Raw genomic sequence first — 16,699 nt, forward strand, 5'->3', positions numbered from 1 at the left:
GAAAATGAAAATAAAAATAAATCTTAAAAATTCAAAGAGAAGAAAGGAGTAAACTAGCTATTTCTAACACAGGGATGCTGTGCTGTCTCAGTGCAGTGTCTCTGTCAGTCACTTGGGGTCCCAGACATGGGTCCATGATTGGGTGGAAGTCCTTCCAGCAGCACTGCCGGAATTCCCCTGAGGCAGGACAAAGGCGGTGGAAGTTTCCTGAAGACCTAAGAGATCAGCAGGCAGGGGGGGCACAGGAGAGCTTGTCTGCAAGGGGCATTGTGTGGGGGTTGCTTTTTGGGAGAAGGAAGGTGAGAACCGGGGAACCTGTGGGACTTGCTCCTTTCTGCTCACTGTACCTGGTTGTCAGTAGCCCATGGGTTCCTTAGGGTCTTGGTAGTTTTGAGGTGGGTCTCCTGCTGAAACTCCTGCTGGGCCTGTCTGGACTCAGCCAAGGGGACACTGGGGCCCTTCCTCCACTCCTTTGCTCAAGCCTGCTTGCCTAAAAGCAGCCTCTACAGATCGTATAGTGATTCAATTGTTTAGGTATATCTACTGTATTTCCAAAATCAGATTTATATTCTGAAATCCTGTTTTCAGTCCAGTGGAAACCCAGTGATGATGTGTCCTTTGATGTGCATTAGGCCCTGATAACATTTGTTTCCATTCAGCTGATGGGAACTTTTATTGGCTTGGTGCTGTCTGCCAGATCCTCCCCTGACATGTACCTGTTTTCCCTCCTGTCATTTGTAAGGAACATAGGATACTGAGGAATATGCAGAAACTGTTGCATTTCAGGTGTAAACTTCTTTCTTCTGCATTTCTCTTGCTTGTAGGTTCGTTCTTTTTCTTTCCTTCCTTCCTTTTTTCCTTCCTTCTATCCTTCTTTTAAATGTTTTCTCAGCTGAGAGAGAGAGTGCATGAGAGTGATGAAGGGGAATGAGGGAAAAGCAGATTCCCACTGAGTGGGGAGTTGAACTTAGGGCTCTATTCCAGGAGTTTGAGATCATGACCTGAGCTGAAGGCAGACCCTTAACCCACTGAACTATCTGGGTCCCCCTTGCTTCTAGTTTCTGAGGAGGAGAATGAAGTCAGAAGAGGTGTGGATGAAATTAAATTTCCTTCAACTTCCAGTCTGTTGACAAATACTTGAGAAAGGCAGAGTAGGACATTCCTCAGGGAACTCACAACTGCCTCAAGGTTAATGTTTTGTTGGATGCAAAAAGCAGCCTTAGCTTGACACTAACCAGACCTCCAGGACCTTGTAATTCCTCTTTAACATATGAAAATTGCTTCAGAAACTTGAATTCTATTCCTCAAATGTAGCTCAGGCACCATCCTTCAAGCTTGGGGCCCACTAATAGATATCTGGAGGGTCTCCTGACTAAAGTGTTACTAACAGTGAGTGGCCTCATCAAAACACCAGCTGGGAGGCCCTGAGGGTCCTGGAAACTTGCTTCCAAATTCCTTAGAGCCTCCTGCTATCCCTCACCCCTTCCCCACCTGACAGCATAGAACCAGTCACTGCTCACGTTCCTCTCCCCTTGCTTTAGGACCACAGTGTTTGTACCACGGGTATCTCAACAATCCTTTCTTCCTCATTCACTCCAGAACCCCAATATTTCACATCAAAACATGTCTAGAGTTTCTTGACATTTGGCTTCTCTCCAACATCCCAACACTTTGCACTGGACAAGGAGGGCTGTCACCTCTGTGTAGTCGATAGAGTTGACTTCTGGGAGTGAAAGTTCTCAACCAGGCAGCCCTCTGCCCCATAGGTTTTTCTTTAACTGCACACCCATCTCAGGGAGAAGGAAAGGTCGCATCTGGTTCTAGCTGGTGACATTAACTCCCACTTTCATCTTAGGAAACATCATGAACTGTGTCAATGGCCACTTGGTGACTGTGGTATTTATTACAGGGACTGCTGACCTTCAGGGATGTGGCCATAGAATTCTCTGAGGAGGAGTGGGGATGCCTGACCCACACTCAGCGGCAGCTGTACCTGGATATGATGTTGGAGAACTATGGACACCTCCTCTTCTTGGGTGAGGAAGATTCCTTCCAGATTTCCCAAAGCCCACTGAGGGTTTTATTCCTTCCTGTGAAGACTGTCTTTTCAGAGATTTCTCTTGGAATGACTGGATTCCAGATCCAGGCAGAAAGGGAAAAGAGTAGGAGTTTGTGGATGGAGAGACAAATCTTCATGATGTTTCCTTTTCAGCCTCAGCTTCTCCTTCCTCAAGGTAACATCATGGCTTGTGAAGATGAGTGGCAGTTCTCAACATGGATTGACATAGAATGGTGCTGCTTACATCTGAGACTGAAATTTACCCTTCTTATTATCATGTCTACTACTTGGAAGTGTAGGTCAGGATGCGAACAATGGAAATTCCTCTTGTGTATTCTTTTTTTTTTTTTTTTTGAAGTCTTATTTACTTATTTGACAGAGAAGGATGACAGGTAGGCAAAGGAGGCAGAGAGAGAGGGGGAAGCAGGCTTCCCTCCAAGCAGAGAGCTTGATGTGGGGCTTGATCCCAGGACCCTGAGATCATGACCTAAGCCAAAGGATGAGGCTTATCACCCTGAGCTACCCAGGTGCCCTGCCTCCTGTGTGTTCTAAAGGGACTGTTGGGGAACAGCTTTTGGGAAACCATTTTCTAGGATTGTACAATATTGTCTCTTCTCTCCTGAACACAAGACTCATGGGAAGTTAGAATCGGCAGCAATAATCACTTTCGTTTTTCCTCATAAACAGGTCTCCTCCTGTCAAAGCCAGACCTGATCATGTTTTTGGAGCAAGAGAAGCAGCTCTGGGATGTGAAGAGAAAGGAGACCGGAGGCTTCCATTCAGGTAGGTGGGAATGAATGAGGCAGATGACAGAGGGGAGGTCCAAGTCTGAAGGAGGAGGGTGGACCTTAAGCAGTGGTTCGAGTAGCTCTCCTTGAATGAATGTCAGTTGGAGACTTGCCTAGTTTAATGTCTCTCTCTTTCCAAGAGAACAGTCTGCTCTCCAACATTTTCAAGTTCTTGTATTCTCTAGGGATTCTCCTTCAGCTGTAGGGATGGTCCCTCACATCATAGGGAGAGCCAGGAGGCTCTTTGAGGGGGAGGACCCCCCTAATCTGAGAGCTTTCTATTGTTGTGAGGGCCTTGGAGAAGTTATCCTATTTCTGAGGACCTGTATGCCATGGCCTTTGTCAATTCTGGTTTTCATTATGGGACAAGTAGGTCAGGGTAGTTGTATGCACACTGGGGTTTGGTGGGGAAATTCCCGGAACACTGCCCATTTTTAATGTTTTCTGGCTTATGCTTTCTAATGTATGGAGGCTTTAATCTTAGTCTTACAATATTCAGTTTCAGTAACTTCATCAGATAACAAAACACTGCCCTAAAATGAGAAAATGTACTGCTTTATTTCCCTTCGAATGGTCTCTTTTCTTTTTCTTTCTTTTTTTTTTCTTTTTTTTTTTCCCATATAGAAATTTCTGCTCTGTGAGTTCCATTCCTCAGTGGTGAAATACTGTAATGTCTCTGTTTACAAGAATTCCGACATAACAAATGCTATTGGGGAACTAGCACATTTAGAACTTGAACTTGTAGCCTTTAAGAAATTCTTATTTATTACCTTATTTTTTAATAATTGCATCATTGTATGATTCTTCTGTGAACTTCTTGTGACTTTGTCATGTGTGTTTTCACTTTCTAATTAGTTTTATATGAAATTTATCTTTGAATTTTTTACATCAAATGTCCTGATACGACATGGGCCTGTGCTTTATAGGAAGTGAGTTAGACAAATAGTAATATTCCCATATAGTTTGTTTAAAAATTTTATTTGTTCAAGACAGAGAGAGAGGGAGAAAATGAGTACGGAGAGGAAGGGCAAAAGGAGAGGGAGATGCCAAGTCCCTGCTGAGCAGGGAGCCCAATGTGGGGCTGGATCCCAGAACCCTGAGATCATGACCTAAACTGAAGGAAGATGCTTAACTGACTGAGCCCCCAGGTACCTCAAACCTCCATGTTTGAAATATCCTTGTGTTCAGTAATGTAGTGTTGCTTCATGGGAAATTCATCATGAGCCTTTTCTTCTACTTTCCTCAGAATGCATCAGAATTTAATCCCAAATATTAATTTCATATGCAGAGTCTCTCTGCATATTTTCAACATCTATGATGTTTATTTATTTTTTTTTAAAAGATTTTATTTATTTATTTGACAGAGAGATAGATCACAAGTAGGCAGAGAGGCAGTCAGAGAGAGAGGAGAAGCAGGCTCCCCGCTGAGCAGAGAGCCCGATGCGGGCCTCGATCCCAGGACTCTGGGACCATGACCTGAGCCGAAGGCAGAGGCTTTAACCCACTGAGCCACCCAGGTGCCCTATGATGTTTATTTATTTAGAAATGAAGATGTTGTTTGTTTCCTCTGTCTTAACCGAATGGACCATAGGGTTACATTCTGTGGAGGAGAACAAATATATTAATACCATAATATATGTCTTTCAAGCTTTTTAAGTGTTCATAAAATTCTCATTTACAGCTCTTTATGATTGACTTTAATGAGAATTCTTCACAATATTATAGTCCATGAAGACATGCCACTCAGTTGCTTGCTTTTCATGGGTACATGGACACAGTTCAAAATTATGGTAATGTACAAGTTTTCCTTTTCTGTCATACATCAGTGTTTTATTTAGAATTTCGTGGGTTGAGTTTTCTCTTATTCCAGTTTGGTAATTTCCTAAGAATGTGCTTCCTTGTCTGGCTCATTCCACGACATTAGCTAGATGCGGGTTGGGTGTTATCTGTGCAGGTTGTTGGAGGAAGAGAATTTTCAGCTCCTTATATTTCATCATATTTCAAGACCATGTGAGTATAACTCAAAAAAGAATGAGCTTTATGCTTTTTGTCGGTAAATTATGTGTGTTTTTGTCTTGTGTTTGTATGTCGCACATACATACTGTGTCCCCCCTACTTTTTGTCTCCTTGGTGAGTGGTCGGTGAATGTTGTATCATGTCTAGGTGAGTTGTCATCCACATAGAATTGATCATCATGTATATGTGGGTGAATGTTTATGCTCTGCATGAGAGAAAGACTTTTTTGAATTCAGAGGAATTTTCAAACATTTTATACTTCTGTGTCATATTTTGGTATGAAATACAAAAGATATATTTTATCTAATTAATTGTAGGATTAATACTCATGATAGTCTTCGTACCTTTGTCACTGAATTTTGTGTCTTCTTTGAGTATTTTCATTGTGGTTACCTTCGGAATTTGTTAAAACAACTTAGCTGTAAAACGAACCTTTTATTTTTATTTTTTAAAGATTTTATTTATTTATTTGACACAGAGAGAGATCACAAGTGGCAGAGAGGTAGGCAGGGAGAGAGGGGGAAGCAGGCTCCCCGCTGAGCAGAGAGCCCAGGGTGGGTCTCGATCCCAGGATCCTGAGATCCTGAACTGAACCAAAGGCAGAGGCTCAACTGACTGAGCCACCCAGGCACCCCTAAAACAAACCTTATAAAACTCAGTGTCAATTATATAGAAAACTCTTCTTCCTGTCTCCACACCTGCACACCCTCCGGACTTTGTTACCGACATCACAAATTCTTTTATGTTGGATCCTTTATTACCCACATTTGTGATTTTTCTTCTTCTTCTTTTTTTTTTTTTCAAAAGCAAATTGTAGCAGAAATAAATGTGACTGGTATCTCATTGCAACACAGCACGTTTGTGTAATTGTCTACATATTTACATTCAGCGGAGAGCTGTGTTCTCATGTGGTTGCAGTTTCTGGGTAGAATCCTTTTATGTCATCTAGAAAGACTTCCTTTAATGGTTCTTGTGGGACAGATCTACTGGTAAGCTTAGAGGGGTTTTTACTTGGGAATGTCTTCGTTTCTGCCTCTGTGGAAAAGAATTTTGCTCGGTAAAGTATTGTTGGTGGCTATTTTTAAATCTTTGAGTACCTGAGTATGTTATGCCGGGCCCCATTGCTGTTCGGACTGCTGAGAATCCTCCTAGTGATTTTCTAGGAGCTCTTGCACAAGATGAAGTGGATTTGCCATTGTGTTTCTTTTTAGATTTATTTATTTGTTTGTATATTCATTTATTTATTTATTTGACAGAGAGAGGTCACAAGTAGGTGAAGAGGCAGGTAGAGAGGGAGAAGCAGGCTCCCTGCTGAGCAGAGAGCTGGATGGGGGGGCTCAATCTCAGGACCCAAAGGCAGTGGCTTAACCCACTGAGCCACCCAGGTGCCCCTGTCATTGTGTTTCAAAAGTCTCTCTTCATCTGTGGTGTTTGATGGGTTAATTACAACATGTTGTGAGTCTTCCCATTCTTTGTATGTGGTCTGCTGTATATACCATAGTTTTATAAGGAAGTAATTTGAAGAAATAAAATATGAAGGCAATCATAATGAAAAGACATTTACTGTAGTGCACTGGATTTATCAAGCAAACTTCTCTGTGTCTAAGTGGACTGTTATTGATGAAAAGCACGTTATTCAGTGGTTAACTGTATTTGTTAGGAGACCTGAAAGGATTCAGGGGCAGAGGATCTCTAGAGAGGGACGATTATTTTCAGTGTGATTCATTATTCCTTTTGACTCTATTTTGTACATGTAGATGAGTGTCCAAAGAAAGCCAGAGTAGCAGAAGTTTAATCAGATAAACTAGCCTTTTATCTTTTGTTTATATTGCTTTGATATCAGGGTACTGCTGACCTCACAGAATGGTTTTGAGTGTATTTCTCTATTTCAAAATTATAAGATTTTTTTTTTATTGCTATGATTTTGATAAGGATTGTCATGAATGGTTTTTGTAAATGTTAGTTTCTTTTTCTTGTCCTGAGCCATGGCTCACCATCTAACACCCAGGGGTTCTACCTAATGATCGCTAATTGAATAAAGTCACTACAAATATAAAGATAAGCCACAGCTACACGATTCTCAAGGACTATTGAGCAAATTTTACACTGTAAGTTTCTCCTGTTGTTTTATGAGCATAGAGAGCACAAGGAGAGTTTTAGGGTTTTGATCTGCACAGAATGCAATGTGTTATATTAAGCTAAAGATAGATTTTGAAGTTCCAGAACTAAGTAGGAAGACGCACATGTACATACATACATGTGTGTTCCTATATCTTCAGAAGGAAAAGGAATCTTGGTTCAAACCAGGTCATTTACAAGTTTGAAAAGTGATGATTTCCTAGCAAGTAAAAAGATTCTAGATTCATAATAGAAATAGGTTTCTCTGTATTGTATTGAATTTATGCTTCCTACATCTCATGTATCTTAGTTTGAGAATCTCCCCATGTGAATCATTTCTTGCATAACTGGGTTTTACTCCTGTTGGATCTACTCTGTTTTCCTTATTCCTGTGTTGACCTGTTGCTTACCTACCTTGATAGAGATTTTAACAAGAGTTTCCATGGAATGACATGGTATTCTAAATTTAATTTAAGTGTGAGAGTAATTCTCCAGGGGGCATTATAAATTCCACGTAGTTAAATTGAGACTACAGTCCTTCCTTTGCGATTGGAGAAGTAAGAGTTCCTTAGTTGTTATTCTTTTCCCTTCTAGGAAGTGATGTCATCCATTTTGGTCACTTCAGTATCAGCACTTATTAGGTAAAAATGTGGAGACTTCATGAATCATGGTATTTGTTTTTGTTTTTCTTTTTTTTTTGTTGTTGTTTGTTTTGTTTTTTTTTGTTTTTGTTTTTTTTTTTTTTTACATTTATTTGAAGGAAACAATGATGGGACAGGGCTGGGTGCTGAGTAGTTGCTCTAACTTAAACAGAACACAGTGTTCTGTTAGGAGTGATGGAGCAGCCCAGTGGAAGAGATGAAATAGATCAAGGCTGAAACATTGGCCTGAATTCTCCATCTGGGGAGAGGACCCCTGTCCAAGGCTACACTACTGACTCTGAATCTAGAAAGAAAAATTGTACTTCCTTTCTTCCCAAATCCTGTCCAGTTCTTCTGTCTCATCTCTATTTCTGTGATGGAGGCATCACAGCTGACTATCCCTCCTGTGTTCTGGATACCTCTTTGTCACTGAACTACCCCTCTCACCTAAGCCAGGCAGGCCCTTGCCTAGCCTTAGGAGTAGCTTGGAGTTTCCTAGTGCCATTGTAAATGGTTGATAACAGGATCACATGAGGCCTATGTGGGTATTAAATACAATGTTGTCACCACTGCACTGGAAGAGAAGCAAAAATCCATCACTGGGCCACAGGATTAGTTTAGGCATTTGGCACTGGAAGTTGTGAGGACAGATAAAACATGATGTTGCCACAGTTTGAGAGAAAGTTAAGTGCTATGGAAATGAAATATGGTGAACTCTTGAAATGTGAACAAAGATGTGGTAGAGAGGTCCCTTTGGTCACTGCAAGGCCTTAGGAAGCTACTCATGATGAGTGAATGGGACAGAGATGCGTTCCTGGGAAATGTGGCTGTCTGGGATGTCCGATGCTTTTCTCATGATGTAATGTATTCCCTTATGTCCTGAGGACCAGTTGCTATTGGATGACAGAGATAATTGTACTCTCTGAGGCCCAAATGCATGGAGTGTATGGAGAGGGGTTATCGGTTGATTAAACATGGTGGGCATAGTTTAAAGATGTCACATGACAGAGTAGATGTTGAAGACGAAGAAGGCTGCCGGACACTACCGGTGAGAACCAGCCAGGTGTGTGTTGCGGTTCCACAAAGCATTGGTATCACAGGAATATAACCCAACATAGGTCTCATCCAGGATAGATGGGTGACCTTGCAAGCATGATGACCTGTGGTTGGCAGGGCTCTCCCTCACGTCCACTCAGCCCTGGGATGAATTTATCCTGTGCTCTGATCCATGTGCAAGGCACTGATTCATTGAGAAGTCAGTCACCAGTTACCAGCAGTGATGATTTCTGCTTCAAACAGCCTTCCCAACATTTGAGGTAGCTGTCCCTATGTTGTTTCAGAGCTCACATTGTCCCTACACCCCTCTTGACCTGAGTGAAAAGAGGATTTGTATGAGTTGTAAAGACAGGTAACATGCAAGTTGGGTAGCATGGTACGCTCATATTGAACATGGGATCAGTTGAAGGATAATGCATTTTTCAGTAGCTGTTCTGCTGTGGTCAGCAATACCATGAAATCCTGTTGTGTACATGCAGAAAAGAAGGTGACTATTTGCATATTTACATATCCAGTGTTGGTACATGCTCAGGTCTTCTGAAATAGCCCAGATAACCTCTAGTATAATCTGATTTTTACATGTCTTCTTTCTGGGATTGTCCACCCCCGGCCATAGTGCTTATACTTGAATTTTCTTGGCCCCAGGATAACTGCCCAGCACCAGAGAGCAATCCATGTTTCTTGCAGCAAAGGAGATGGTGTAAACCTGACAGGACATAGGGGATTTGATTTGAACTGTTTCCGTTCTCATTCAGGGAAACCATCCTCCCCAAGGCACCACTCTCTCTACGCCATTGACCAGAACTGTCACAAGGGCCAGTCTACGTTGAAACACACAACTGTAGCAGAGGTGGACGTGGAAGATGTTTGTGAATGTCTCTTGTTTGAATTCTTTCACAGTGTCTGGCACAAAGGTGATGACACTTTGCCCTGAAACTGACTAGCTGTTTCAGAGAAGCCCTAAAATGGAGAGTGTCCTTAATCTGAGTGCATGTGGATTTTCCGCCACCTGCACTGGCGTCCTGATGAAGAGCTGCTTAAGCCTGCAATTTTTTATGATCTTCCAATAAAAATAGTCAAATACGGATTTATCGAGAGAATGCTATATTCAGCACCATATAATCCATAATATGTATTAATGTCTGTCATGTGTTTCTTAACTTAAAAAAGTGTTTACATAAGTTCCAGATCAGTTTAAAATAAAGAAAAGATGTATTCATTTATTTTACAGAAAGCTCTGGTGAGAGGCAGGAGCGGGGCAGAGGGAGAGGGAGAGAGACTCTTAAAGTGACTCCCTGGTGAGCTTGCAGCCCGACACAGGACCTGATCTCAGGACCCTGAGACTGAGATCATGACCTTATCTGAAATGAAGAGTTGGAAGTTTAACCCACTAAGCACCCAGGAGCCCCACTTTTTATTTTTTAAAGCATCATTTATTTTAGAGCACACTCGTGAGTAGAGTGAAGACACAGAGAGAGAGAATCCTGAAGCAGACTTGTTGCTGAGTGGAGAGCTGATGACATGGTCGAACCCAGGACCCTGACATCATGAACTGAGCTGTAACAAAGAGTGGCCACTTAACCAACTGCCCACCTCAGAACCCTTGTTCCCATTCACCTAAATTTGGATTGCTTTCATTGAGGAACATGAACTAATGTGTATCAGGGTTGATCTCAGTTCAGTGCTTGGTCAGTGCTGATGGCTTGGTTTTCTCCCCAGAAGCCTGTAAGAGAGGCTCCCAGGTTGTCTAGGGTCTTTCTTCAGGCTTCTAGTGCTGCAGGAATGGAGGCTAGCATCAGCCATGGGAAGTGACTTAGAATGTGCATAGCTACCCAGACAGAGAACATAGAATGTTCTAGTTCAAAACATTGGCTGGACACCCAAGTCACTCACAGGTGCTGACAATTCCCCTTAGCCAGATAGTTTTATCTACACAGGAGAATAGGCAATCAGTGGACATTGTCTGTAATGGAGTCCCACCCACACTGACAGCTTTTGGGTGAAATATTTCTACCATGACTTTGGATGAATGCTACATTGTTAGGTTCACAGGGTGGCCAGGGATGTGTCTTTGGTGGTACTATGTGCATCTTGAGTATCTTCTAGGCCTTTGCAGTTGGCCCTATGGCCAATGGTTGGAAGAGCTTAAAGTCAAACCTTCCAGGTACATTGACATTGGGATTTACCCTGCATGTGACTGTATAGCAGTGCCAGGTGAGCTGCAAAAGATCATGAAGGAAAATGTATCTGTACTGTGGTGGATATCTGAGCCAAATCACACATGTGCCTTATACAGTATTGTCACTCTTCCTTGAAGTCATGTGGTGACCTAGTGATCTGCGTGAGCATTTCCTTGATTGACATTTTAGTTATAATGGTCATTCCACTCATATTTGTGTATAAAAATGCTTGGAAGTATAGTGATAGCATCTTGATCTTGGGTCGAGGACAGGTGAGTTTATTGTACAGGAAAACAGATGGTCTGTTTTCATGGCCAAGGATCAGGCATATATGCTAGATGTTCCTTAAAGATACTGGGGTTTCCTATGCTCAGAGTGTCCAACGCAAACCCACCGCATGTGCAGTGTGTTCCTGTATGAGGTGGGGTGGGCGGCTGGCCAGTGGAATTAGTGTGATGAAGATGTTTATGATGTTTGCTGTGTCATGAGCCATAAGACACTTGAACATTGACCTGGGAACCTCTTGTCTTCTGCCAGTATTGGAACACTGTTACAGACCAACGGGTTACAGTATAGAATGCGTGTCATCTTTGAATTTTTATATTTATTAAGGTTATCCAGGGACTTTATTCAAAACAAAATAGACATTCATAGGTCTGTTTCTTGTTTGGTCATTTAAGTTGTTGTTTTGGTTGTACACATAAGTGAATATGTATAGTATTTGTATGTCACTTAGTTCACATCGCATAACACCTTCTGGGTCAAACCACATTATCACAAAGGACAAGACACAATGAAAAAAGCTGAAAGAGACGCAAATACAATGAATAGCCTGAATGTTACCAGTGTGGAATGGAGAAGGATGATGGGCAACATGAGGAAGTGGGAATGGGAAGCACAGGCTTCCATGGGGTGAAAAGAATACAGGGAACTCCTCCAACGGTTTTCCCGTAGCATTTTATGGTGCCAGATATTAGCGACTATTGGTGAGTATAGCAGCGCCTATAGAGTTGTTGAGTCCGCATGTTGTACACCTAATGAAATGGGACATTGTAGTGTATATATTAATAGAAAGGAAATCAAGATGGATACCAAGAAGCATATACATATAATGTCTTAAGAAGTTACAGGTAAAGAAAACTAACCCTACTCTTCCAAAGAAGCTAATCCTAAGTATTCATAGTAGGATAAAGTCCTAGGAAAGCAAACTGATCTGTATCACAGTGGAGAGAAACATTCCTTAATGTAGAAGGGAAGGGACAGGGAAAGAGAAGCATGTGCCCAGCAGAGCAAAGAAGGGAACTGGAAGACCAAGAAGAGCCTGTGGTCCTCACAGGCAGCCCAGGAAGAACAGCCCTGGGCGTAAGTGAAAGAACAGTCATTTCTCTGAGAGCTTCTTAACTCCCATTTCCTTGAATTTGGTCTCTCTCATCTCACCACTGAGGGGCATCAGGAAGGCTTTTCTTTGGAAGTGGATTCTTTGGGGAAGACCAGAAAGTGCAACCATGTTGTATAACTGTGCTCATTTTAGACAAAGTCAGTTTTCAGAACTAAGCCTAGGTTCAAAGAAGTGATCCTGTAGCCTGAAGACATGGGTACTAGTAAAAATCTAGGGGAAACTTGAAATTGATAAAGGCCATGGATGCAGTGGGATCCAAGCTACAAAACCCAGTGTTGCAGCCAGAAGCAGATTTCACCTGCATTTCTTGTGAAGGAGGGAGCTGTTTCCATGAGTATGGTGGCATGGGAAATTGAAGGAAGAAAAATAAGAGGAGGTGCAGAGAAGAGTGATTGGGTTAAGTTTGTTATGCAGGAGTAGGGTTGGCTTGAATGAAGAGTGAAGGGAGGCGAAGGACTCCATACTCACCTGTATGCTCTGCCCCCCTTTTATGAACCTTTGAAACTATAGTGATTCAGTCTGATTCTTTGGTTCATGGTTAGGAAATCAGTCTTTTTTTTTAAGATTTTTATTTATTTATTTATTTATTTATTTTTAATTTATTTATTTGACAGAGAGATCACAAGCAGGCAGAGAGGCAGGCAGAGAGAGAGGAGGAAGCAGGCTCCCCGCTGAGCAGAGAGCCCGATGCGGGGCTCGATCCCAGAACTCTGAGATCATGACCCGAGCCGAAGGCAGCGGCTCAACCCACTGAGCCACCCAGGCGCCCCAGGAAATCAGTCTTAATAACTTGTCCAATTTTAGGAATTCCCTGCTTTGTTTTGTTTTTGTTTTTTCATACATTTCCCTATTTGGGGGCGCTGGGTAGCTCAGTGGGTTAAAGCCTCTGCCTTCAGCTCAGGTCATGATTCCAGGGTCCTGGGATTGAGCTCGACATTGGGCTCTGTGCTCAGTGGGGAGCCTGCTTCTCCCTTTCTCTCTGCCTGCCTCTCTGTCTACTTGTGATCTCTAAGTAAATAAATCTTAAAAAACCAAATTTCCCTATTTATTATTATGTAATCGTTTATGGAGTTAAAGCATTGTGAGTTTTGTTTTATTGATTGAAAGGGGCATTACTTTCTGTGTTTCATTAATGTTAACCTTTTACTTTATTTATTTATTTTTTTTAAAGAATTTATTTATTCATTTGACAGAGAGAGATCACAAGTAGGCCGAGAGGCAGGCAGAGAGAGAGAGAGAGAGAGGAGGAAGCAGGCTCCCTGCCTAGCAGAGAGCCCGATGCGGGACTCGATCCCAGGACCCTGAGACCATGACCCGAGCCGAAGGCAGAGGCTCAACCCACTGAGCCACCCAGGCGCCCCCTTTTATTTTATTTACTTAAGACTTTTCTTTATTTCATTCCTCTACTAAATTTCATCCTAGTCTCTTCCTTTTTTAGTTCCTTGCTGGAAATTAACTTGTTTATTCCAAGAATTTTCTTAGCTCTGTATTGTATAACATGAACAACATGGGAAATGGGAAGTCTAGTAAGGAAAAACTGGCAGAAATAAACAATACAAACAATGACCAAAAGCAGTAAGAAAATTAAAATGATGATTTTTAGGCATTTCTGTAATCATGTCAGGTGTGAACAAGGAATTTTACTGTTTCTTTTTCAGTTTAGATTCCTTTACTCTATTTTTGGTTGCATAATTGTTCTGACTAGAGTGTCCAGTACTGTACTCAAAGGCAGTGGTGGGGTCACTTCATTACCTGCTGATGATAGAAGAGAAGGTTGCAGACTGTCCCTACTGAATAGGTTTCATCTTTTCATACATCTGTGGCATTCATTAGGTTGGGGTTTCCTTCTCTCTCTACTTTGAGTTCTTTTAACATGACATGTTGTCCAGTATGCCCATATTTGTATTCTGTCTCCCTTAATGTGATCATGTCATTTTTCGCCTTCATTCTGTTAATGTGGAGTCTTGAATTTATGGTTTTATGTATGTTGGAGAGCCCTTAATTCCAGGTCCATTTCCCACTTGATCATCTTGTAAAAAGGGGAAATGTGTGTTTGATTCAGTTTACTCTCTTTTATTGGGGACTTTGAGTGAATATGCCTCACAGGTAGAGTTTTGCAAACTTCGTGATTTCTAGTGTCTTTGTCTGGCTTGCATGAGCTGGGAATGCTGGTGCCACAGAGACAGTGTTCTGCTAGTTTCTCTGATTTTCACACCTTGGAAATGTTTGAGGAGATTTGCAGTCCTTTCTCCTTCAGTGTCTGTTTGAATATCCAGTGAATTCATCTGGCACACAATTTTTGTTTGTTGGATTTTTTTCATCTATTCCTCTTTCATTCGGCTTCCCAGTTGTAGATCCCTTGAGATGTTTTCTATTTTCCTGAGTGATCCAGTCTAAATTTGTTATACCTTTTCTGAAATTTGTACTTGTCTTTTAGTATCAATTTGTGGGCACTGATTATCCACTGTTGCCTCTTATAATTACTTTTATTCCTACAGTCAGTTATACTGTGTCTGCTTTCACTTCTTCACTTATCATTATAGTCAGTCTTTTTTCTGTTATTCTTCATTTAGTTAATCAGCTGTCAGTGTTGTTGTTCTTTTCTGCCAAACAACTCGTCCTGTGCTTGATATGTTCCTATTTTTGCTCCATTTGATTCAGTTCAGTTATCTGTTCCCATATCCTCCGTTCTTCTGCTAATTTTGAGGTCATATAATCCTTTTTCTGATTGTTAGAGATACATGAAAGTGATTTCTGCTATACCATGACCATATCACAGAATTATCTATTAGCATATATGGTCAATATGTTGTGTGCCATGTTATGTATCTATGGAGAAATGAGGTCCTGATGACTCCTTCTCAGCCATCTTTCTGATGTTGTCTGTGTGACTTGATGCTTCTGCATTAGAAGTCTTCAGTATATTTTTCTGAGTGTAGTAAGTGCAATGGTTTTACTTTTATCTGGTATCTTTCAGCTGTATCTTCACATGACATCAAGAGTTTCCTGCTAAAGCTGAGCATAGAAGGTTCTTTCCAGAACGGGTCAACACAGAGATACAAAGATAGTGCTGTTGAAATTTTATACTTATGCACAGACTGGGACAATGATGGGGAGAGTGAAGGGCATCAAAAAAATCCTGGGCGATACACCCAAACCAAGGCAATTGCCCTTAATGAGAATCTCACTGCCCCAAATGGTGAAGGATATAAACCACTGAGGAGAACCCTCCTTTTTAAGTCAACTGCTTCTGCAGAGCAGTGTGTTTCTGTCAGCACAAGCTCCAATCAAATATTCAATCATAGCAATTTGTGGACAGACCATTTGGAACATCTGAAAAGTAACCTAGTCTATGCTGAAAGTAATGATTTGAGCCATTTACAAAATAGGAATGGCCTGACCTTAAATCAGAGATTTAGAAATGAAGAACAAAGTGCTCAGTGGGATCCATTCGAGAGGGGCTTCACTGAGGAGTCAATCCTCCAGAATGACCAGAGGCTTTTCACTGTAGACAGAATTGCTTAATGCACTGAATCTCAGAAAACATTGAACCAGGGCTCCAGTGTTCACAGATGTGTCATGGCTAGGTTTGCAGAGAACCATTATGACTGTGATAAATGTGGGGAAGGCTTTCATCCAAGCTCTAACCTCAGTATACATAATGATAACCGTTTGGGAGACAGTCCTCATAAAGATAATGAATGTGGGAAAGATTGTAACCAGTCCCCCAGTGTTGGTGATCATCAGAGAATTCACAAGGGAAAAAACCCATTCACATCTAATAAATGAGGGACCATGTTTAGTCAGTCATCAAGCCTAAACATCAATGAGATAGTCCCTTTGGGAATGGAAACTTACATTTTTAAGGAATGTGCTAAGTCCTTTGACTGCCATTCAATAATATCTCAATATCAGTGAATGCATACTGGAGAAAAAATATACAAATGTGAAGAAGGTGTTCAAACATTTAACGACTGTTCATCAGAAAATGGACATTCGCAGATCTATTCTGGAGAGAAACCTTACAAATGTCAAGAATGTGGCAAGGCTTTTAACAATCACTCAGGTCTTAATAGACATCACAGAATTCATAATAGAGAGAAACCTTACCAATGTCATGAATGTGGCAAGAGCTTTAACCAGTGCCCAGCCCTTATTCAGCATCACAGAATTCATAGTGGAGAGAAACCTTACCAATGTCAAGAATGTGGAAAAGCCTTTTGTGACAGGTCAACCCTTACTCAACATCACAGAACTCATACTGGAGAGAAACCTTACCAATGTCAAGAATGTGGCAAGGCCTTTACCTGGAGGTCAAATCGTTCTCGGCATCACAAAACTCATAGTGGAGAGAAACCTTACCAATGTCAAGAATGTGGCAAGGCCTTTTGTGACAGGTCAACCCTTACTCAACATCACAGAACTCATACTGGAGAGAAACC

At 41.5% G+C, this 16,699-nt stretch overlaps 1 protein-coding gene across 1 annotated transcript in view; it reads left to right on the forward strand.

The window, feature by feature from the left end:
• The first annotated feature begins 134 nt into the window (after window positions 1-134).
• Window positions 135-16,699, forward strand: part of LOC111140169 (zinc finger protein 85-like) — a 19,814-nt gene continuing 3,249 nt past the window's right edge. Inside the window, 4 exon segments of the mRNA XM_022492513.1 lie at window positions 135-299; window positions 1,910-2,036; window positions 2,747-2,842; window positions 15,235-16,699. The exon segment at window positions 15,235-16,699 is cut by the window's right edge and continues 185 nt beyond it. Of these exon segments, the coding sequence (XP_022348221.1) occupies window positions 135-299; window positions 1,910-2,036; window positions 2,747-2,842; window positions 15,235-16,699 (1,853 nt within the window).

The sequence above is a fragment of the Enhydra lutris genome, unplaced genomic scaffold (genome assembly GCF_002288905.1).
Source record: "Enhydra lutris kenyoni isolate GAN:26980312 unplaced genomic scaffold, ASM228890v2 scaffoldscaffold211, whole genome shotgun sequence".
NCBI classification, from domain to species: domain Eukaryota; kingdom Metazoa; phylum Chordata; class Mammalia; order Carnivora; family Mustelidae; genus Enhydra; species Enhydra lutris.